The 24,969-nt window shown below is 41.0% G+C and overlaps 2 protein-coding genes across 2 annotated transcripts; both read right to left on the bottom strand.

The window, feature by feature from the left end:
- Positions 1 to 1,079: 1,079 nt before the first annotated feature.
- On the bottom strand, positions 1,080 to 20,848 carry LOC133618384 (methyl-CpG-binding domain protein 3-like). Its single transcript, XM_061978691.2, has 6 exons — positions 20,657 to 20,848; positions 9,373 to 9,538; positions 4,465 to 4,602; positions 4,125 to 4,215; positions 3,865 to 4,042; positions 1,080 to 1,729 (listed from the first exon to the last, which is right to left on the bottom strand). Exons 1-6 carry the CDS (start codon positions 20,668 to 20,670, stop codon positions 1,570 to 1,572), a joined length of 747 nt encoding a protein of 248 aa, XP_061834675.1. The 5' UTR covers positions 20,671 to 20,848; the 3' UTR covers positions 1,080 to 1,569.
- Positions 20,849 to 21,091: 243 nt separating this feature from the next.
- On the bottom strand, positions 21,092 to 23,584 carry LOC133618386 (cytochrome b-c1 complex subunit 10-like). The gene is made up of 3 exons (XM_061978692.1): positions 23,439 to 23,584; positions 22,027 to 22,148; positions 21,092 to 21,379 (listed from the first exon to the last, which is right to left on the bottom strand). The coding sequence occupies exons 1-2, from the start codon at positions 23,486 to 23,488 to the stop codon at positions 22,031 to 22,033; spliced, it is 168 nt and encodes a 55-aa protein (XP_061834676.1). The 5' UTR covers positions 23,489 to 23,584; the 3' UTR covers positions 21,092 to 21,379; positions 22,027 to 22,030.
- Positions 23,585 to 24,969: the final 1,385 nt, after the last annotated feature.

Raw genomic sequence — 24,969 nt, forward strand, 5'->3', positions numbered from 1 at the left:
GCTGCAAACATTGTAGAAATCAGAGACATCCACTACAAACATGACACACAACATGCGCTGCAAACACTCTGCAGACATGACACACAACATGCGCTGAAAACACTCTGCAGACATGACACACATGCGCTGCAAACACTCCGCAGACATGACACACAACATGCGCTGCAAACACTCTGCAGACATGACACACATGCACTGCAAACACTCTGCAGACATGACACACAACATGCGCTGCAAACACTCTGCAGACATGACACACAACATGTGCTGCAATATTATTGATTCTAGTCTTTATGCTAACACATTGCTTTTGTCTTTTATCACAACCAGCATTGATGGAACATAAAATCATTTACAATGACATATTTTTTGCTCCATATATTCTTTATTTGAATAAGGTGCTAATAATTAAATAGTCTGCGTTCATTACACAATGGGGCAGCACGGTGGAGGAGGGGTTAGTGCGTCTGCCTCACAATACGAAGGTCCTGGGTTCGATCCTGCGCTCGGGATCTTTCTGTGTGGAGTTTGCATGTTCTCCCCGTCACTGCGTGGGTTCCCTCCGGGTACTCCGGCTTCCTCCCACCTCCAAAGACATGCACCTGGGGATAGGCCCCGCCCACCTCCAAAGACATGCACCTGGGGATAGGCCCCGCCCACCTACAAAGACATGCACCTGGGGATAGGCCCCTCCCACCTCCAAAGACATGCACCTGGGGATAGGTTGATTGGCAACACTAAATGGTCCCTAGTGTGTGAATGTTGTCTGTCTGTGTTGGCCCTGTGATGAGGCGGCGACTTGTCCAGGGTGTACCCCACCTTCCGCCCCAATGGAGCTGAGATAGGCTCCAGCACCCCCCGCAACAGGACAAGCAGTAGAAAATGGATGGATGGATGGATGGATGGGCATTACACAATGTTTCTGTCAGAAACTATGAGAAATATTGGAATTGTGCAGTTAAAGGTTAATAAGTTCTTTAATGGGACTTTTGTTAGGAATTTTCAAAATAAAGCAAACACCAACACCGTTGTGTGGTTTAAAATGCACAACCTTCAGATGCAAAAAACAACAAATGACATCAAACAAATGCATTTATTTAACAATATTGGAACATATACAGTAGTTAAGTATCAGTGTTGTGTTTGTTGTCAATACAAAAGATGACCTAAAAGAGAAGTTATTGAAAACAAAGAGAAAAAGAAGTATGAAGTCTCTCTCAGCACACACAAAGAGACATTCTGCAAGCGTTCCTATACTTCTCAGCATAAAACCTTGCTTGCCAGGATTATAATCCAATAGAAACACAAGTGTTGTTTCCACAAACATCATTTAGCCTTCATACATGTTTAGCAGCTGTATTATTAGCACCATTCACATTTGCTAAACGCTGATGAAGGTAAAAGCTCAAATAAACATGAAACACCTTTTCGCTCATATAGAAATAATCATTTAGTCTTAGAACAAAGCCATGTTGAAGTTGTATTTCACTTGAAGGGAGGGAGATGGAAAAAACCCCCCAGGATTATTGATGACTTGAGTTGTGGTAAATGATAAGTTGTGTACCTTGGCTATGACCCCTCCTTTTCCACCCGCTCAGCCTCCTTCCCCTCCTCCTCCTGCGAGCTGGCGGGCGTTTCCACAGCGGCGTCTTCTACATGAGCCAACATATCCGCCATGAGGGCTTCCTCCAGCCGCCTCCTCACACTGTGCACCAGGTCCTCCTGCTTCCTGAAGGACACAGAAGGAGAAGAAGAAGAAGAAGAAGACACCTTTAATGACAAACATGGAACATGCAAGGTTAGGCTCCTGCTTGCAAGCTTGTCCAAACTTCTTCCACAAAGAAAATGAAGGTTCGCACGAGGCCACGTTCATATTTCTCAATTTGATAAAAAGATACAGTATTTACTTATGTTGACAACATTGCAGCGAGTATACTCTGCCAGTGCTGTGGAAACACTAGAAGCGACTGCCTTAAAAACATGTTTCTTCTTCTATTTTTGCAAAACGACCTTGCTTTGATCCTAAGTCTGGCCTGGATGTATTTTGAAGTGAAATGTGTCAGCAGTTGTAGTTTTCTTGCTTGTCTTGGTACTGAAGTATGCATTGACCTGATCACTGAGCGTATAATTAGGGTAAAAGAGCAACATAAATGGTGTTTATACATAATGCTTCGAACTAGAGATGTCCGATAATGGCTTTTTTGCCGATATCCCGATATTGTCCAACTCTTAATAACCGATACCGATATCAAGCGCTACCGGGGGTTCTGGGTATTTGTTCTGTTGTGTTTATGTTGTATTACGGTGTGGATGTTCTCCCGAAATGTGTTTGTCATTCTTGTTTGGTGTGGGTTCACAGTGTGGCGCATATTTGTAACAGTGTTAAACTTGTTTATACGGCCACCCTCAGTGTGACCTGTATGGCTGTTGACCAAGTATGCTTGCATTCACTTGTGTGTGTGGAAAGCCGTAGATATTACAGGTAAAAGCCAGTAAATTAGAATATTTTGAAAAACTTGATTTATTTCAGTAATTGCATTCAAAAGGTGTAACTTGTACATTATATTTATTCATTGCACACAGACTGATGCATTCAAATGTTTATTTCATTTAATTTTGATGATTTGAAGTGGCAACAAATGAAAATCCAAAATTCCGTGGGTCACAAAATTAGAATATTACTTAAGGCTAATACAAAAAAGGGATTTTTAGAAATGTTGGCCAACTGAAAAGTATGAAAATGAAAAATATGAGCATGTACAATACTCAATACTTGGTTGGAGCTCCTTTTGCCTCAATTACTGCGTTAATGCGGCGTGGCATGGAGTCGATGAGTTTCTGGCACTGCTCAGGTGTTATGAGAGCCCAGGTTGCTCTGATAGTGGCCTTCAACTCTTCTGCGTTTTTGGGTCTGGCATTCTGCATCTTCCTTTTCACAATACCCCACAGATTTTCTATGGGGCTAAGGTCAGGGGAGTTGGCGGGCCAATTTAGAACAGAAATACCATGGTCCGTAAACCAGGCACGGGTAGATTTTGCGCTGTGTGCAGGCGCCAAGTCCTGTTGGAACTTGAAATCTCCATCTCCATAGAGCAGGTCAGCAGCAGGAAGCATGAAGTGCTCTAAAACTTGCTGGTAGACGGCTGCGTTGACCCTGGATCTCAGGAAACAGAGTGGACCGACACCAGCAGATGACATGGCACCCCAAACCATCACCCAACCATGCAAATTTTGCATTTCCTTTGGAAATCGAGGTCCCAGAGTCTGGAGGAAGACAGGAGAGGCACAGGATCCACGTTGCCTGAAGTCTAGTGTAAAGTTTCCACCATCAGTGATGGTTTGGGGTGCCGTGTCATCTGCTGGTGTCGGTCCACTCTGTTTCCTGAGATCCAGGGTCAACGCAGCCGTCTACCAGCAAGTTTTAGAGCACTTCATGCTTCCTGCTGCTGACCTGCTCTATGGAGATGGAGATTTCAAGTTCCAACAGGACTTGGCGCCTGCACACAGCGCAAAATCTACCCGTGCCTGGTTTACGGACCATGGTATTTCTGTTCTAAATTGGCCCGCCAACTCCCCTGACCTTAGCCCCATAGAAAATCTGTGGGGTATTGTGAAAAGGAAGATGCAGAATGTGCTATTTCCTCATGTGGTACTTCTAAACATGCCTTTGATGAATGAATACATGAATGTTCTGTCACCTAGCTGCATGCATAGTTCTAAACATGCCTTTGATAAATGTAATTTGATGAATGAATACATGAATGTTCTGTCACCTAGCTGCATGCATAGTTCTAGCTCAAAGTCTTCATTGTTTGCTCAGCAATGTGATGGACATGAGTAGGACATTTAGTGTATGTGCGTCACCTGATGTCTTCGTCTGTCACCATGAAGGCCTTGCAGAGCGGCTGTGCCGTGTTAAGCCACACTCCGGGGTTTTTCTCCACGGCCGCCGTGAGCTGGCCCGTGACGGGGGCGGGGCTGGTGTGCAGGGCGCTGGCGATGGCGGACAGCAGGGTTTTGTCAGAGCTGGCAGGCCCCACACCTGAGCAGGACGAGGTGGCAAGATGAGATCAAGCTGGGCTGGGAAACACATCAAGGTGTGCTTTTGTTTCTCTTCTCTTAACCTTGCAGGCCTTTGGGAAGATCCATGGTTTTCACCAGCTCGTCAGCAATGTCAAAAGCACTTAACCCGCTCAGCTTCCTCTCCCAGAACAACTGAAGAATTGCAAACATAAAACCAAAGACTCGTCTATATCACCATTCTTCTATTTATATTCAGAGCCAACATCTATTTGTGTATTTCATAAGGCAAAGCGCTGATAAAAGTGTATTCAGCATGTTTACATCTACTTGCCATTCTGGGCTTGATGATTCCAATTGATGAAGTAAAACATTATTTCCTTCTATCAACATTTTATTCTAACAAACGTATGAAAATGAAATGTAAAGGCCAACGTCACTGACCTGTTTTGGTTGGTCCACGGCCCTCTGGGGGTCCGTCTTGACTTTGTTGCTGGGGTGATTTGTTACTTTGGTCACTGGCTGCTTGAAGATTGATGCGGTCTGTCGAACTGGCAGCGTTGTGTTCAAGTCTGGCTTGGCCTTTTCAAAGAAAACACGACAACCACAGAAATATAACCATTTTTGGGGACCTACAAGGTCAACTGAAATATTCATCTTAACTACAACACCTCTTTTGTTCTTTCAGCTTTTTCCGGGAAAAAAGGGGTCATCAACGCGGGTCAATCGCACGTTTAACTTGGCTTACTTTTTATGCTCCTTTTTATCCAGGCTTGGGTCAATGGCTCATGGCTAGTTAGTTGGGAATTGAAGCAGGATCTACCTTTATACACCCTCAACAACCCCAACCAATTACCTTTTTATTTTGGACTATAAGTCACAGTATTTTTCATAGTTTGGCCGGAGGTGCGACTTATACTCAGGACCAATGTTCCCTTTCATTTTTCATATGCGTGAGCAAACACAAAAAGTCCCTGAGCATTGAGTGGAGCACATGTGAGCAACATCACACCTGGCAATACCAGCAGCACACCTGGCTCAAACCTATCTTTTATTATAACACTCAAATGACAGGAGTCATTTTCATGAAATTATTTTCTAATATTAGTGATTTGGCCCACTTGTAATGAAAAGAAAAGAAATCTTGTTTTTCATAAGCTATGGATTAGTCCATCCATCCATCCATCTTCTTCCGCTTATCCGAGGTCGGGTCGCGGGGGCAGCAGCCTAAGCAGGGAAGCCCAGACTTCCCTCTCCCCAGCCACTTCGTCCAGCTCCTCCCGGGGGATCCCGAGGCGTTCCCAGGCCAGCCGGAAGACATAGTCTTCCCAACGTGTCCTGGGTCTTCCTCGTGGCCTCCTACCGGTCGGACGTGCCCTAAACACCTCCTTAGGGAGGCGCTCGGGTGGCATCCTGACCAGATGCCCGAACCACCTCATCTGGCTCCTCTCAATGTGGAGGAGCAGCGGCTTTACTTTGAGCTCCCCCCGGATGACAGAGCTTCTCACCCTATCTCTAAGGGAGAGCCCCGCCACCCGGCGGAGGAAACTCATTTCGGCCGCTTGTACCCGTGATCTTGTCCTTTCGGTCATAACCCAAAGCTCATGACCATAGGTGAGGATGGGAACGTAGATCGACCGGTAAATTGAGAGCTTTGCCTTCCGGCTCAGCTCCTTCTTCACCACAACGGATCGATACAGCGTCCGCATTACTGAAGACGCCGCACCGATCCGCCTGTCGATCTCACCATCCACTCTTCCCTCACTCGTGAACAAGACTCCGAGGTACTTGAACTCCTCCACTTGGGGCAAGATCTCCTCCCCAACCCGGAGATGGCACTCCACCCTTTTCCGGGCGAGAACCATGGACTCGGACTTGGAGGTGCTGATTCTCATCCCAGTCGCTTCACACTCAGCTGCGAACCGATCCAGTGAGAGCTGAAGATCCTGGCCAGATGAAGCCATCAGGACCAAATCATCTGCAAAAAGCAGAGACCTAATCCTGCAGCCACCAAACCGGATCCCCTCAATGTCTTGACTGCGCCTAGAAATTCTGTCCATAAAAGTTATGAACAGAATGGGTGACAAAGGGCAGCCTTGGCGGAGTCCAACCCTCACTGGAAACATGTCCGACTTACTGCCGGCAATGCGGACCAAGCTCTGACACTGATCATACAGGGAGCGGACCGCCACAATCAGACAGTCCGAAACCCCATACTCTCTGAGCACTCCCCACAGGACTTCCCGAGGGACACGGTCGAATGCCTTCTCCAAGTCCACAAAGCACATGTAGACTGGTTGGGCAAACTCCCATGCACCCTCAAGGACCCTGCCGAGAGTATAGAGCTGGTCCACAGTTCCACGACCAGGACGAAAACCACACTGTTCCTCCTGAATCCGAGGTTGGACTATCCGGCGTAGCCTCCTCTCCAGTACACCTGAATAGACCTTACCGGGAAGGCTGAGAAGTGTGATCCCACGATAGTTAGAACACACCCTCCGGTTCCCCTTTTTAAAAAGAGGAACCACCACCCCGGTCTGCCAATCCAGAGGTACTGCCCCCGATGTCCACGCGATGCTGCAGAGTCTTGTCAACCAAGACAGCCCTACAGCATCCAGAGCCTTAAGGAACTCCGGGCGGATCTCATCCACCCCCGGGGCCTTGCCACCGAGGAGCTTTTTAACTACCTCAGCAACCCCAGCCCCAGAAATAGGAGAGCCCACCACAGATTCCCCAGGCACTGCTTCCTCATAGGAAGATGTGTTGGTGGGATTGAGGAGGTCTTCGAAGTATTCCCTCCACCGAACCACAACATCCGCAGTCGAGGTCAGCAGAACACCATCCGCACCATACACGGTGTTGGTAGTGCACTGCTTCCCCTTCCTGAGGCGGCGGATGGTGGTCCAGAATCGCTTCGAAGCCGTCCGGAAGTCGTTTTCCATGGCTTCCCCGAACTCCTCCCATGTCCGAGTTTTTGCCCCCGCAACCGCTGAAGCCGCACACCGCTTGGCCTGTCGGTACCTGTCCACTGCCTCAGGAGTCCTATGAGCTCTGGATTAGTATTGTACAATAATGTGGGTGGGGGTCCTGCTTTGGAAATCATTTCAGAGATCACATTTAAACATCCTCATGTTGCACAATGAAATGTAAGCATAGCATGAAGTGTGTAACTTTCTCTAGTAACAGCATTCCATGATTAATATCAATACATTAACATTAATAATAAATGACAGTAGATTAAGCACACGTATGACTGAGGAGTCATAGTGTAACTTTGTGTGGTGTTTGAGTTGTCTGACTTTTTGTGTGGCCATGAAGGCACCAGTGACTTAGTGCTAAGCGTGTTGGTGACAGATGACAAGTTGCTTTGTACGGCAGAAAATGACTAGTTTTTCCAGATACAAGTTTTTTACTCATGTTTCTGGTGTGGTTATGGCCCAATATAAACAGTTTTGCTCAATAAAGTGATGGATATAATTCCTGTCCTCGAAGCATCTCGATAGACGTTACAATAATTGAAGGGTGTTGACGAACACCGTTAGGGCCGCTTGTTGTCACTGTCACTCAGAGTTGCATTGCAAAATTACACACAATAAATGTCTTTATTTTATTTAGAATTCAGATGGGATTTGATTTGGTGCGCGGCATATATTCGCTGTGCGCAGAGGACGCTTGAGCAGTGTGCAATTGCGCAGGCGCGCACCTTAGAGGGAACGTTGCTCAGGAGCGACTTATGTGTGAAATGATGAACACATTAGCGTAAAATATCAAATAATATTATTGATCTCATTCACGTAAGAGACTAGATCAGGGGTAGGGAACCTATGGCTCTAAAGCCAGATGTGGCTCTTTTGATGACTGCATCTGGCTCTCAGATCAATCTTAGCTGACATTGCTTAACACGATAAGTAATGAATAATTCCGCTGGTAATCACAGTGTTAAAAATAACCTTCAGAATATAAAACATTCTCATGCATCTTAATCCATCCATCCATACGTTTTCTTCCGCACTTGTTCATTAATGGTAAGAAGTATTTGATTTATTATTGGTTAACTTCAGAATAACAATGTTATTAAAAAGAATAAGAGACTTATTATACTCTAAAAATGTTGGTCTTACTTAAAAATGCACACATTTAGTTGTATTCGGTGTTAAAAAAAATACTATATGGTTTTAACGGAAATACATTTTAAAATATTTGACTTTCATGGCTCTCTCAGCCAAAAAGGTTCCCGACCCCGGACTAGACGTATAAGATTTCATGGGATTTAGCGATTAGGAGTGACAGATTGTATAGCATGTTCTATATGTTATAGTTATTTGAATGACTCTTACCATAATATGTTACGTTAACATACCAGTTGGTTATTTATGCCTCATATAACGTACACTTATTCAGCCTGTTGTTCACTATTCTTTATTTATTTGAAATTGCCTTTCAAATGTCTATTCTTGCTGTTGGCTTTTATCAAATACATTTACCCCAATAATGCAACTTATACTCCAGTGCGACTTTTATATGTTTTTTTTCCTTCTTTATTATGCATTTTCGGCAGGTGCGACTTATACTCCGGGGCGACTTATACTCTGAAATATATGGTAAATGAAGTTACTGTGGGCTGAAAAGACCGAGTCATTTTTCTAATTCATGATGTATGAATCCCATGTCAACATGAACATAGTGTGTGCAGTCAGTCCATTGTCATCAATAAGTTCATATTCAAATAGTTCAATGTTGAAAGGGAGTAGGAAGAAGCAGTGCTTACTTGCTTCATAATGCTTCAATTGTTCTTCTACAATTTGCTTGTAATGTTTCATAAACTGTCTTATTTTAGTCTTTTTTATTTGGCAATCAATTAGTAAGCAACAGCTGAGTCATTTGTTACGTTCAAAAACAACAACCTGCGACCGCTGCTATGGATTATCACAACAAAAGGTGCTCTAAAATGATATTTTAAGATGACATACTAAACAACAACAACACACAATGCCAACTATGATAAATACTTTTGCCGACAGAGTCAAAAGAGCTATTGTAATGTATTTCCTGTGGTAAACAATAAACGAGTGCAGTGTCAGACTTTTTTTTAAGTGAGCAAGCACACTTGCCAATGCTTTTGTTTATTAAAAGACAAAATGCTGCTTTCAAGCAACATTTGTCTTGAAATGCAACTTGTGCTTGTCTCTCTATGACAAAAGATAAAAGATGAAGAGTATGATGATGTAGTTACAATCATCATACAACAATGACCATCAGGAAGTTTATAGTCCTGTTGGAACTCTTATTTGTAGCTTCAGCTGAGAATATTCTTCTGGATGGTCATGTCATGGTTGAAAAAGACTATCTCACCCTGATTTGATGGCTGACATTGTCATGAGCGTGCTTGTGGCCGTTCCGTTGAACTTTAGTAAGAAGTAAATGTGCAGGCCGAGCATGGCTGGCCTCCTCCGTGTGAAAGTTGTTGGCCGGACCTCGCAGCGTCTGTGGTTTACCCAGGACACGCCTGACATGTACGCTGGAGGGGAAGCACACAAGAGTAGACATAACATCATGTTCATCATGGACAGACTTCTTCCTGACAGCCAATTAGGATTGTGCAATATGGCCTCAAATCTGCATCACAATAGAGTTGTCATATAAATACAAAGCCCAAAAGCAGTGAAGTTGTCACCTTGTATAAAAACAATGATTTGCAAATCCTTCTCAACTTATATTCAATTAAACAGACTGCAAAGACAAGATATTTAACCTTCACACTGGAAAACGTCATTTTTTTTCAAATATTAGCTCATTTGGAATTTGATGCCTGCAGCATGTTTCAAAAAAGCTGGCACAAGTGGCAAAAAAGAGTGAGAAAGTTGAGGAATGCTCATCAAAGACTTATTTGGAACATCCCACAGGTGAACAGGCTAATTGGGAACAGGTGGGTGCCATGATTGGGTATAAAAGTAGATTCCATGAAATGCTCAGTCATTCACAAACAAGGACGGGGCGAGGGTCACCACTTTGTCAACAAATGCCTGAGCAAATTGTTTAAGAGCAACATTTCTCAACAAGGAATTTAGGGATTTCACCATCTACGCTCCGTAATATCATCAAAAGGTTCAGAGAATGTGGAGAAATCACTGCATGTAAGCCATGATATTACACACCTTGGATCCCTCAGGCGGTACTGCATCAAAAAGCCACATCAGTGTGTAAAGGATATCACCACATGGGCTCAGGAACACTTCAGAAAACCACTGTCAGTAACTACAGTTGGTCGCTACATCTGTAAGTGCAAGTTAAATCTCTACTATGCAAAGCCAAAGCCATTTATCAACAACACCCAGAAACACTTCGCTGGGCCCGAGCTCATCTAAGATGGACTGATGCAAAGTGGAAAAGTGTTCTGTGGTCTGACGAGTCCACATTTCAAATTGTTTTTGGAAACTGTGGAGCAAAGAGGAAAAGAAGCATGGGGACTGTGAAAGTGTAGAAGCCAGCATGTGTGATGGTATGGGGGTGTATTAGTGCCCAAGACATCTGTGAAGGCACCATTAATGCTGAAAGGTACATACAGCTTTTGGAGCAACATATGTTGTTATCATGGACGCCCCTGCTTATTTCAGCAAGACAATGCCAAGCCAGGTGTTACAACAGCGTGGCTTCATAGTATAAGAGTGCGGGTACTAGACTGGCCTGCCTGTAGTCCAGACATTGAAAATGTGTGAAGGCTAAAATATGAGAAGGGAGACTGTTGAACAACTTAAGCTGTACATCAAGCAAGAATGGGAAAGAATTCCACCTGAAAAGCTTCAAACATTGTTGTTAAAAGGAAAGGCCATGTAACACAGTGGTAAAAATGCCCCTGTGAAAACTTTTTTGCAACGTGTTGTTGCCATTAAATTCTAAGTTAATGATTATTGGCTAATATTTTTTTTACATTTGTCAGTGTGAACATGAAATATCTTGTCTTTGCAGTCTATTCAATTGAATAGAAGTTGTTGTATTCTCTTTTTATTTACCATTCACTGGTTTTCTAATAATAGAACCATCAAAATGGGTTACAAAAGGTCCCAATTTAGTTGCTGACTTGTGTATTATTTTCTCAAAACTATTATTAGTCAATTTACCGTCAATAGCTGCTTACTGTCTGTTGTAACATGGTCCTCTTCATTGGTTAGTGTGGGTAACCAGGTAGTTAGTATTGGTCATTTTACATTTTGTAAATCATTCAGATTACAATTCTAATAAGACAAAAGACAGTGTAATGATATCTATTCACATTATTCACTTACTCTCTTTTATTACAGACACTATTTTCAGCAAAATGAATTCAATAGTGCAAAATAACTAAATGTAAAGAAAATCTACTATTAGCTCTGATTTAAATCATCCCTCCTATGTCCAGGGACTTATTTCCTGGATTTGTAAACAAATGATTTTGAAATAGTAGAAAAATCAGTTTTAAATGTATTTTTGTTTATCACTAAAAACAGTGCATTTGTAATAAGAAACAGTTCAATTCATTCCCATTACATTGATGATGTTATGTTAAAGAATAATAAAGGAGTGTCTCGCTGCAGTCAGACACATTTATTTAACCAGCTTTATTATGGGGACAGCGTGGCGCCATTGGGAGAGTGGCCGTGCCAGCAACCTGAGGGTTCCTGGTTCGATCCCCACCTACTACCAACCTCGTCACGTCCGTTGTGTCCTTGAGCAAGACACTTCACCCTTGCTCCTGATGGCTGCTGGTTAGTGCCTTGCATGGCAGCTCCCTCCATCAGTGTGTGAATGTGTGTGTGAATGTGGAAGTAGTGTCAAAGCGCTTTGAGTACCTTGAAGGTAGAAAAGTGCTATACAAGTATAAGCCATTTACCATTGACCATTATTGTGGTTGGAGTCTGCCGTGGTGCCGAACTAGACATTGGCTACCATAGTTACCTTCACAAGAGGTTGAAGGTATTAGAGAAACTTCAGTACGATACAAAACTAACAGGTGAGGATGCAAAAATATATTTAGACTTTGCCAGTTAATATCCTAAATCCCAGTCCTGTATTTGTTGTTGTTCCTCAGTCTTATATACAAACACTTTGGTTTTTGCTCCCATGTTTCACCAGTTCAACTTTTACTATATACACTAAAGACATATTACCCTCAAATATTGTTCAAAAATGGGTCTAAATCTGTGTTAGTGAGCATTTCTTCTTTGCCAGGATAATCCATCCCACCTCACAGGTGTGGCATATCATTAAAGCAGCATGAATATTGCACAGGTGTGCCTTAGACTGCCCACACTGAAATGTGCAGTTTGGTCAGCCGGCACAATGCCACAGATGTTGCAAGTTTTGAGGGAGCCTGCAGTTGGCATCCTGACTGCAGGAATGTCCATTTCTCTACCAAAAGGTGTTTCAGAGCATTTGGCAGTACATCCAACTGGCCTCACAAACGCAGACCACGCGTAACCACACCAGCCTAAGACCTCCACATCCAGCAGGTGAGACCAGCCACTGCAACAATGGCTTTGAATAACCAAAGAATATTTGCACAAACTGAGAAACCGTCTTAGGGAAGCTTGTGGTCCTCATGGGGGTCTCCACCTGACTGCAGCTTGTCGTCCTAACGGACTTGAGTGGGCAAATGCTCACATTCCATGACGTCTGGCACGTTGGAGAGGTGTTCTCTTCACTGAGGACTGCCGGTTTTCACTGACAGGGTGTGTGGCCTCATTGCTGATGTCAATGTTGTGAAAGGAGTGGCCCATGATGGAGGTGGACTTATGGTATGGCAGGCCTAGCTTATGGACAACAAGTGTATTTTATTGATGGCATTCTGAAAGCACAGGGATACAGTTAGGAGATCCTGAGGCCCATTGTTGTGCCATCCACCTGAGACCATCACCTCATGTGGCAGCATGACTGTGTTGCAAGGATCCATACACAATTCCAGGAAGCTGAAAACATTCCAGTTCTTGCATGGCCACATAATCAGCACACATGGCAGCCATTGAGCATGTTTAGGATGCTGTGGATCAACGTCTTCTAGTTCCTGACAATATCCAGCAACTTTGCACAGACATTGAAGAGGAGAGGACCAACATTCCACAGACCACCAATAAAGCAAAACTGCACATTTCAGAGTGGCCTTTTATTGTGGCAGTCTAAGGCACACCTGTGCAATAATCCTGCTGTTTAATCAGCATCTTGATATGCCACACCTGTGGATTACCTTGAGTTTGACTTTATTTGGAACATGCATGCATACAACACGATGCATCACACATGCATGCATACAACATGATACATCACACATGCATGCATACAACATGATGCATCACACATGCATGCATACAACATGATACATCACACATGCATGCATACAACATGATACATCACACATGCATGCATACAACATGATACATGTTGTATGAAGTAAGTTATGTTTCATATGGTGAGATGAGTAAGATGATGTAGAAAATGAATGATGGATGAAATAAATTGAGAATGTTTATCTTCTTCTTTGTACTTTGTAAACACTTTAAGTGTGAAGAGTTTCTTGAAGTGGATCATATTAGTACATTGTTTATTCATCCATTCCATCATTTCATTCCACATACTGATATACTGAAGGTCTTAAGTGTTGTACGTGCATACAAATGTTTTAAATTACATTTTTCTCTAAGATTATATTTCTCCTCTTTTGTTGAGAAGAATTGTTGTACATTCTTGGCTAGCAGGTTATAGTTTACATCATTTTACATGTTTGATGATTCAATATGTGGTGGAATTTCAGTATTTTTGATTCAATAAATAAAGTGTTTGTATGTTGTCTATATCCAACATGATGTATTATTATAACTGATCTTTTTTGTAACACAGTTAGTGAATGAAGTGTACTTTTGTAGTTATTTCCCATATTTCTGCACAATAAGTCAGATATGTCACACTAGTGAGCAGTAGACAATATGAAGTCATTTTTGGTCTAGAACATGTTTTGCTTTATTCATGGGCAGGCGAAGGCAAGGAAGTAATGCTCACTAGCACAGATTTAGACAATATATGAGAGCAATAGGTCTTTAGTGGATATAGTAAAAATATTTACATCTTTGAGTTCAGCTCATGAAAAATGGGAGCAAAACCAAAAGTGTTGTGTTTATATTTTTGTTCAGTATATTTTAAAGTTTAAAAGGTGGACTGCACTTTTTGGGGAATTTTGCCTGTGATTCTCAATCCTTATGAGAGACAAAAATGCGTGTCTTTTTAAAAAAAATGCATTCCAGCTCGTATATAAACACAAAAAAAAGTCCCCTTGAGGCCATTGCGTCTATTCCGACCATTAAACCCAATAAATAACCTTCCAAAAAGTGGCAACAATGGTGTGTTTACATTTCCTGACCTGAATATTCACCAAGAATGAGGGATTTTGTTATCATCAGCGCCAACATTGTCACAGCAAGGTAACTTCCTTTGCTGCTGCAGTGTTTCCCACACATTAATTTATTTGTGGCGGCCCGCCGCGAAAGAATTACGTCCGCCACAAATGGATTTTTCGGCTTTTGACTCCCTCGACCGCTCATAAAAGCAATGGGACTCTGTCTGTGAATGGAGCTTGTAGTTACAACTCCGGTGCAGTAGGTGGCGGTAGCCTACTATGCATTGTAACTCCGCCAAAATCTTCTGGTGGGCCAGAAGAAGAAGAAGAAGAAGACGACGACAAAGTAAAAGAAGAACGGACCGACCAGATCAAAATAGGAGGGTAATATAGGTTAGATACGTTATAGCTGAATCGCTCGCGGCTCGTCATATATTTAACGTTAAGCCGCGATTTCACCGAGCGTTTCACTGACGGTGAGCAGCCTGACGCTGCTTCATTAACACCGCCGCTGCTTGACTCGTGGCCCGGGGCAGACGCACGTAGTAACAGTCACCTGTTACTAGTGATGGGTCCGGCAACACCGATGCATCGGCGCATGCGTGGAGCTCATAGAGCAAAACCCTGTGTCGGTGCGCGTACCGCTTTTAGAAAGTCACGTGACCGATCATGAGCTGTTTTGGTCACGTGACCGATACGCCAACTGTGTCGCACTGACGCCTCCTCTGTGCCCTGTGAGCGGCTCTTTTCTACAGCCGGAGAAATAATAACTAAGAAGAGAAAGCGTCTAAAATGGAATAAGTTGGAAAAACTTTTTTTTTTTGTAATAAAAATGTGTAAAAAAAATAAATAATAATTTCCAGGTCCACAAGCATCCTCATTCACAACACGTTCTCTTAGATTTCCATGTTATGATACATGTTCACATTATTTATTGACACCTCTGCCTCTGTTTCACTTTATGTTGCTGATAAATAATATGGTTGTAGTAGTAGGCTAAAGTTAAATTGTTTAGTATTCACTAATTAAAGGGGCAGAGCTTTAAGAGACATTTTAGCTTTTATATTTTATAAGATATATTTTTTGTAAGAACCACAATTAATAAATATATTTCAGTGAATAACTAATTGTTCAAATCTGTATATAAATATGTACATAAAGTGTTGTAATTATATTCCAACTCCGCGTTCTTCTTGGTCATCGCCGCTGCCGCCGCCCGACCACACCACCACAAATAGATGCCTGTCCTGTGGGAAACACTGTGCTGTGTTGACATCATTGCTTCTAGATGACACATCATGCCTCTCACCTTGACACTACAATTAGGTGGAGGTAGAAGTTGGTACACTTTGCCTACGTTCTCACTGCAGGGTCGGATGTCCATTTCAGATTTAAAAAAAAAAAAATCGATTTAGTGGTCGTTCACATTACAAAAAAAAAAAAAAAAAGCTTTCTAATGTGAATACAATCTGACCCGCATACAGACTGCAGTCGGTCTCCATAACTGCCGTTATTTAGTCAATGGGTTATACTTGTGTACCTTCAAGGTACTCAAAGCGCTTTGACACTATTTCCACATTCACTCACTGATGGCGGGAGCTGCCATGCAAGGCCCTAACCACCACCCATCAGGAGCAAGGGTGAAGTGTCTTGCTCAAGGACACAACGGACGTGACTAGGTTGGTAGAAGCTGGGGATCGGACTAGGAACCCTCAGGTTGCTGACACGGCCACTCTCCCAACAGAGAGGGAGATATAGGGGGCGGTATAGCTCGGTTGGTAGAGCGGCCGTGCCAGCAACTTGAGGGTTGCAGGTTCGATCCCCACTTCCGCCATCTTAGTCACTACCGTTGTGTCCTTGGGCAAGACACTTGACCCACCTGCTCCCAGTGCCACCCACACTGCTTTATATGTAACTTAGATATTGGCTTTCACTATGTAAAAGTGCTTTGAGTCACTAGAGAAAAGCGCTATATAAATATAATTCACTTCACTTCAACAGCGCCACGCCGTCCTCATTTGTGGCAATTTCAAAGATTTCGTGCGAGCTAACTCAATTATTGGGTTAGGAGGTTTTGGCTCTGGCAGTTTAGGGATGTTTTGCTTCCATGTCTGATGAAGAGTGTGTCTGTGGGCGAGAGACAGGAGTGCTGGAAGTCCCTAAAACATAACATTTTCACCTTTTTTCTGCTTTGCAGTCAACTTTGTATTTTGTAACTGTCTATTTTTGCAAATAAATATGACGCGTATGGCTTTTTAATGATGTTGTGGTCGGATGAATGCGACCCGAGCGCAGTAGCGTTCACTTGGAGCATATACAGTATGTCCCATTTATATCAAAAGAGGCTTGGGTTGGATATGAAACATTTGGAATTGCATCTTTGACACGGACATGAAATAATCCGATACGGGTGACATAGAAATTGGAATTGACCTGCAGTGTGAACAAGGACTGACAGCTACAAAGATTGTTCTAGCCCCCTTTTTGCTTTGTGAGGATGATGAGTCATTCTTCATTTAAACGGACTATATTAATGAACATCCTAACAGTCCACATACCTGTGAGAGCAGACATTGTACAGTAAGTGACATTTTATTATGTTTTTTTGGCTTCCATGTTTGCAGTGAGTAGCAATCAGTGATGTTGTCGAAGGAAAAAGCGAACGTTGTGATCCATCCATCCATCCATTTCCTACCGCTTGTCCCGTTCGGGGTCACTGGAGCCTATCTCAGCTGCGTTCGGGCAGAAGGCGGGGTACACCCTGGACAAGTCGCCACCTCATCACAGGGCCAACACAGATAGACAGACAACATTCACACACTAGGGTCAATTTCGTGTTGCCAATCAACTGATGCATATGCTAAATTGAGCAAAATACATAAATATTACAAAATGTGCCCGTTACTACATTACTTACAGTTTGTATATAAAACCTTGATAGGTTAAGCGCTTTTTAGGCAGCATTCCCATGGGCTTCATTGGAAGCGGAATTTTGCTCACAGTTATTTAGGAGTTAGAATGCATCAATACAAGAAAAACACGTTGACTTTTTTTTTTATATGAATGACAGGCAAAAATCCCCAAAAAGTGCAGTTCCCCTTCAATGTACCCGTTGTACGCTTATTTTGGCACAACACAGGGAAATGATCCTTTGTCTACCATTTAACATATTCCCATGTAAAACAATCAATGTGCATGGTCCCAATTAAAATAAAAATAAATCAACACACTAGTTGACCTTTTGAACATACTTGCCAACCTTGAGACCTCCTTTCGGGAGGTGGGGGGAGGGGGTGGGCGTGGTCGGGGTGGGACGGGGGCGTGGCTAAAAGGGGAGGAGTATGTTTACAGCTCGAATTCACCAAGTCAAGTATTTCATATATATATATATATATATATATATATATATATATATATATATATATATATTAAGGCTGAAACGACGCGTCGACGTAGTCGACGTCATCGGTTACGTAAATACGTCGACACCGTTTTTGTGCGTCGGCGCGTCGCATATTTACGTCACACTACTGTCATGGCGGAGCGCAAAGCAGACGATGCGAGCGAGGGGAAAAAAGCACGCCAAAAGTCGTCAAAAGTGTGGGAGTATTTCAATAAACGGCCTAATAATGTTGTTGTATGCACACTGTGTCGAGCGGAAATGGCCTATCATAGCAGCACAACGGCTATGAACGAACATTTGAAAAGAAAACCCCCGACAGCGTTCTTGCCATCACCATCAACAAGTCAATCGTCTGCGTACGTATACGTTGTCATTATTACACAAAAACATGAATGTGTCATTTGTATCTGCGTTGTAAATTCATAAACTAAAGCACCGTTTGCTCTGAGAGGCGCGTTTGGCGTGCCTGTTCAGTGTTTACAAAGACGCGCTCCTCTTTAACGCTGTGGAGAGGCGGCGGCGGCGAGCGAGCGGCGAGGCGGGGCGCGCCGGGAGCGACGCCGCAATCGTGCCCAGGTGCGCGATCCGCGCAGTTGGAAGAGAAAAGACTTTGTGTAAAATTAAAAGATTGTAAACCTGGCAAAGCCGTCTGGCGTTCAGTCTGTGGGTCCTGAAAGAACCCCACGGCACAAGACGTGTCACAAACGCTAACGTTAATTAGTTGTGCAAATACCTTTTACAACATTAACAGTTACATATACTATGTACAAACCAACAATTAACTTTCACTTTAATCATACTATCATTGTTGTGTTATTAAGCAAAATAAGCAATACTTTTACTTTTGTTGAAATGTTTACACTGTACACTTTTTTGTATTGGATGTTTAGCTTTATTTTTGCACATTTTAGCAAATAAGCAATACTTTTACTTTTGTTGAAATGTTTACACTTGTTACAGAATATGTCCGTTTTGCACTTTTTTGTATTGGATGTTTATCTTTATTTTTGCACATTTTAAAGCAAAATAAGCAATACTTTTACTTTTTAAATGCTTATACTATTGCAGAATATTAAGATTTGCACTGGATGTTTACTTTTATATTTGCACATTAAAAAGCAAATAAGCTACTTTTAATTTTGTTAAATGTTAAAAGTTTTAAATGTTTACATTGTTACAGAATATTTTGTCATGTTGTTGTCAATGTTGACTGAGTGGCCATACTTTTTTTTTTGTAAATAAAAGCCATGCCTTTTGAAAAAACTGGCCTACATTTATTTTTTCCTCTTCATTTTAAATAAAAAAAATAATCGGTAAAAGGAAAAATAATCTATAGATTAATCGAAAAAAATAATCTATAGATTAACCGATTAATCGAAAAAATAATCTATAGATTAATCGATAGAAAAATAATCGTTAGCTGCAGCCCTAATATATATATATATATATATATATATATATATATATATATATATATATATATATATATATGTATATATATTAGGGCTGCAGCTAGCGATTATTTTTCTATCGATTAATCTATAGATTATTTATATATATATATATATATATAAGAAATACTTGACATTCAGTGAATTCTAGCTATATATATATATATATATTTTAAATTATATATATATATATATATATATATAAAATAAATACTTGAATTTCAGTGTTCATTTATTTACATAAATACGCACACATATGCACTAGATGGCAGTATTGTCCTGTTTAAGAGTGTCACAACATTGCTGTTTACGGCAGACGAACTGCTTTACGGTATACAAAAAAGTGACTGCTGTTGTTGTGTGTTGTTGCCACGCTGGGAGGACGTTAATGAAACTGCCTAACAATAAACCCACATAAGAAACCAAGAACTCGGCCTCCATCATTCTACAGTTATAACGTGATTGGGCAGGTATGCTTTTTGATATTGTGGAGGACCTGAGTCCGCCTGAATTTCGGGAGAAAATTTGTCCCGGGAGGTTTTCGGTAGAGGCACTGAATTTCGGGAGTCTCCCGGAAAATCCGGGAGGGTTGGCAAGTATGCCTTTTGAAGGTCGTGTATTTAATAAAAGCTTGTGTTTATGTGTACCTAATGTTGTGGCCAGTGAGTGTATTTGCATGAAGGCGGTGTCACTTGTCCCGCCTTCAAACAATGACAGGTCGGCAGAGGTGTCAATCAAACATGAAGGCGGTGTCACTTGTCCCGCCTTCAAGCTATGACAGGTCGGCAGAGGTGTCAATCAAACATGTCTCCGCCCACACAATGTTCATCAAGTGAAAGCATCGCCATGGTTGCTAAAGTGCATGTAACACGCTAGTAAACATGGTTGCTAAAGTAACACGCTAGTAAACATGGTTGCTAAAGTAACACGCTAGTGAAGTGGAAATGTAACAAACTCTAATAAATAAGTGAGCTTCGTATAAAAGTCAAATATTAGTCAAATAGTCTTTTTCCAGATAGGTGCAAGTCAAGTGGATGACGCACACACAAACGCAAAGACACAAGTGAATGAGATAAAAGTGAAGTACGCAAAGCTGCTAGTGAGTGTGAAGTGTGAAGTTAGAAGGCTGGAGTGTAAAAAAGTGTCATGAATGAGACTGAGACTTTGTCGCCTTGCACAAGTCAAGCGTGTGTAAACAATGAAAGTTAGCTAGCTAATCAAGCTAGCAGCTACATCGCAGCTCAGACCTCCCGCTGAGGAATGTTATTATTATTATTATTATTATTATTATTATACGCGGCGTGTGCTTACAAGACGGAAACATTTGTTGCATTTCAAGCTGCAAGTCGCATGCACTCGCTTTCCTGCTGAAGAAACTTTCATTCCAAAAACTCCCGCGACTTTGACTTTCCTGACTCCTACCTTTTCCTCTCCATGGTCCGAATGTCCTCGTCACGCGTGGAGTGGAAGCCAGCACGTCAAAAGTAAGAAAGGTCGACGAGCAGCCTTTATTTTCTCTCATCAATTTCCAGCCTCACATTTGTTATCGATCACCATTGCAAGCTCCCGACCTTTACGAGTGAAGATCACTCCGCCCGCCGCCTCACCGCCTCCATTGTAACCATCCGCTGCACTCACGTCAACTAGTGCGCCAGTGACGACTGGGACATATATCCTTCACCAGGTAAGAAAACCTCATTATATATATGCAAAACAACACCTTACATTAAAAAAAAGTATAAGTGAGTATAAAGCAGTATTAACATCTTTTACAATGCAATGTTGTATTTTATTTTTATAACTATTACACCACTTAAAAGGTATGAGAGCAGCAGGAATAATGACACACAACATGAGTTCTTTGACATACTTTTTACTCTTCCAAAACAGTTTTACAGAGCTGAACATTTAAATCAGACGAGGCTGACAGCACATCAGAAACTAATGAGTAAAATAAGAAGCTCAAACTGCACGAGGGAAAACAATTAAAAAGTCTGTGCATTGTCTCTATTTTCATATCATCAAAGATTGAAGCCCAAGTGTACTGATGATGGTTGTTGCAGCAGCAGGATGAAAATGACAGTTGGCTTGGAGTTCAGTGCAAAACAGCGTTGGCTGCAGTCCTTGTTCATCATCTCCAACAAACTGCCAGGAGAACACAAAAATGATCAAAATGCGCACGTCCAGATTGATAAAACTAATATTTGAAATAAGTCATTGAAAATGGTTTCAGTGAGCTTCCATGCAAGGGACAACTTAACACAGTGTTAATGCTTTTAAATACTGGAGAGTGAAGGAGGTCCTCGGTTCACAATATTTTGTAGTTGGGAGACAATGATGCAGTGTGTTCTGTAAATAGTGTGTCGCAGAAAGCTACAGTGAAGGAGGACAAAATCCCTTTTATTCTTTATTTTGTCTTCCAAGCATAAGGCAGACTCCTCTGACGGCAGTGCGTCAAAAGAAAAGGAAAGACATGATTAAAAAGGTGAGAAATGCCAAACATCATTGCAACACCTTTCCTGCGTGAAAGTCAACCACAATGGTCAAATCTTTTTTCCCCCTCTTTTTATTACTGTTCCATTATCATTTTATAAGTCTTTAATGTGCTCTGTGTGAGAGAGGTGATTGCTAATTTAGGCATAAGAACCTCCTTGTGCTAAAAAGCCACTTTAAATGCTTGGTAAGAACGAAACTTGACCACCAAGATGGTGCAGCATCTTACAGATAATGTAAGTCAATTACACCTCATCTATTTAAATGCAATATTCATGTAATAACCAGTCACTACTAACCTGGTTAGTCCTTCTTGAACTTGCCACTGATGTAGGGCACATAGTCCAGGAACAATCGCCAGTCCGTGAAGTGAACCAAGGCTACGCCGCCGACTGTTCCCCAAACAGCAAGTGTGGGCATCCTGCGGGGAAAACTAATAAGTGAATACATTTAACAAACAAATAAGAATACATTTAACAAACAAATAAGTGAATACATTTAACAAACAAGTGAATACATTTAACAAACAAGTGAATACATTTAACAAACAAATAAGAATACATTTAACAAACAAATAAGTGAATACATTTAACAAACAAGTGAATACATTTAACAAACAAATAAGAATACATTTAACAAACAAATAAGTGAATACATTTAACAAACAAATAAGAATACATTTAACAAACAAATAAGTGAATACATTTAACAAACAAATAAGAATACATTTAACAAACAAATAAGTGAATACATTTAACAAACAAGTGAATACATTTAACAAACAAATAAGAATACACAAGTGAATACATTTAACAAACAAATAAGAATACATTTGACAAACAAATAAGAATACATTTAACAAACAAATAAGTGAATACATTTAACAAACAAATAAATGAATACATTTAACAAACAAATAAGAATACATTTAACAAACAAATAAGAATACATTTAACAAACAAATAAGTGAATACATTTAACAAACAAATAAATGAATACATTTAACAAACAAATAAGAATACATTTAACAAACAAATAAGAATACATTTAACAAACAAATAAGTGAACACATTTTACAAACAAATAAGAATACATTTAACAAACATAAGAATACATTTAACAAACAAATAAGTGAATACATTTAACAAACAAATAAGAATACATTTAACAAACAAATAAGTGAACACATTTAACAAACATAACAATACATTTAACAAACAAATAAGTGAACACATTTAACAAACACATACGTGAATACATTTAACAAACAAATAAGAATACATTTAACAGAGATGGAAACTGCAATATTTCATATTGGGCAATAAATATTATGATTATAGCAAATATAACCTGGACAAATACACCTTATTTTTTAATAAGATAATGTAGACAGAGAATTAAGGTGAATTGATGTTGATTTAAAGTAGTCAATGTAAAACATGGATGTTAATTGTAGCCAGAGAATAGAGGTGAAGTGATGTTAATTTAAAGTAGTCAATGTAAAACATGGATGTTAATTGTAGCCAGAGAATAGAGGTGAATTGATGTTAATTTAAAGTAGTCAATGTATGTTAATATTTGCATGTAAACAGCTATGACCTCAGCTAGGCTAACAGCTAATGCTAGCAGAGGTTACAATCCGTCCGCTAAATACAACCCTTAATAAATCCTTCTCCTCTTCGTCCAAACAAAATGAGAATAAATGCCTTACCACGACTTAGCAATGGCCACATATTTCTGACCGAGCACTTTACTCAACATGGTAGTGACTTCTAGCACCTTCTAGCACCTTCTAGCACACGACGCGCAGCTGCTAGCAACTTCCGGTTAAGGTTAGACTAGGAACCCGCTCGTACGCATGCGCATAAGGAGACAAACGTGCACAAACTGGTCGCTTCTGTCCTCTAGTGGATGACTGCCGTATTGCAGCGTGATGGGACTACGTCACTACATGCTGACGATTTCTAGTCTTTAACTCTTACACACACACACACACACATACATACATATATATACATACATACATATATACATATATATATATACCAGTCACGTGCAGTCACTAGAGGCAGGTGAGGCGGGGCCTCACCTGCCATCATGGAAAGAAAAAAAATGTAAAAAGAAATTTTTTTTTTAAAATTGTTATATGTATCCAGTGATTATACTATAAAGTTATTTTCTATTTAACTTCACCAGTTTTAGATTATTTTTATTCAAAATCGCTGAATTTTCACATTTGCCGTTCAAATACTGAGAAGAGACGGTGCGGTGAACAGCAGCCAGTTGAGGCACGTCACTCAGTGCCGCAACATGGATGAACTCGGCTAACTGCTGGCCTGCTGTGCAGTGAGACCGTATTGCTATATGAACTATATTATACATTTCCATAGTTTAGTTAGCTGAGGTATATAATGTACAGTGTATTTTGTCAACAACTGTATGTGTGTAACGTATTTCTTGTGCTGAGCGATCATAAAATGGCTGCAAAAGACGCACTGGCTGAGGCTCGCCTCCTGCACCCCCGCCGTAGAATTGTTATATCAACTAAAGCCCACACTTAAACTTTCCACGTGCAAGATTGAATCTATTTCAAAAAAATATTTCATAAGAAGCCAAAAAGTGCAAAAACAATAATGTTGGTGTTGGAGGAGTTGTGAATGACTACTGGGACACAACATTAGGTACACCTGCAGACTGCAGGTGTATCTAATTCACAACTCCTCCAACACCAACATTATTGTTTTTGCACTTTTTGGCTTCTTATTAAATAACTTTTGTAACCTATTTTCATGGGCTTTCCTCTTTGTGATGTTAAGTTCCTGTTATGCGCTGTTATACAGTATATGCCTTGAGCTCTTATTTTGAAGGCGCTAAGAGCGGAAGTGATGTCACGTTGCGGAGGTTTTTGAAAGAAGGTAAATAAAGTGGTCCTCGTGTAAACTGGAGCCTCCGTGTTTGTTATTTTGTAGTTTCATACAGTATAGGCCACATTTATAAACCCTCGGTTACACTTTTTTTTAAATAGATTCAATCTTGCACGTGGAAAGTTTAAGTGAGGGCTTTAGTTGCGGCGCATGGACTTCATTTCTAAGTAAAGGTAAGACCATAATAATGTTTTTTTTTTATTAAATGTGCTTTTTTGTGTGCTACAGTTTGTATGTGTAAAGTTAAAGTTAAGTTAAAGTACCAATGATTGTCACACACACACTAGGTGTAATGACATTTGTCATCTGCATTTGACC

Source organism: Nerophis lumbriciformis, linkage group LG19 (assembly GCF_033978685.3).
Source record: "Nerophis lumbriciformis linkage group LG19, RoL_Nlum_v2.1, whole genome shotgun sequence".
In the NCBI taxonomy this organism is placed as follows: Eukaryota; Metazoa; Chordata; class Actinopteri; order Syngnathiformes; family Syngnathidae; genus Nerophis; species Nerophis lumbriciformis.

Coding starts and splice junctions, on each gene's coding strand:
- LOC133618384 (XM_061978691.2), bottom strand. Junction 4,216..4,464: donor CCGTGGACCAACCAAAACAG/GTCAGTGACGTT, acceptor GCAATTCTTCAG/TTGTTCTGGGAGAGGAAGCT. Junction 1,730..3,864: donor GTGACAGACGAAGACATCAG/GTGACGCACATA, acceptor TGTGTCCTTCAG/GAAGCAGGAGGACCTGGTGC.
- LOC133618386 (XM_061978692.1), bottom strand. CDS start 23,488: ATGTTGAGTAAAGTGCTCGGTCAGAAATATGTGGCCATTGCTAAGTCG. Junction 22,149..23,438: donor GTGGCCATTGCTAAGTCGTG/GTAAGGCATTTA, acceptor TTTTCCCCGCAG/GATGCCCACACTTGCTGTTT.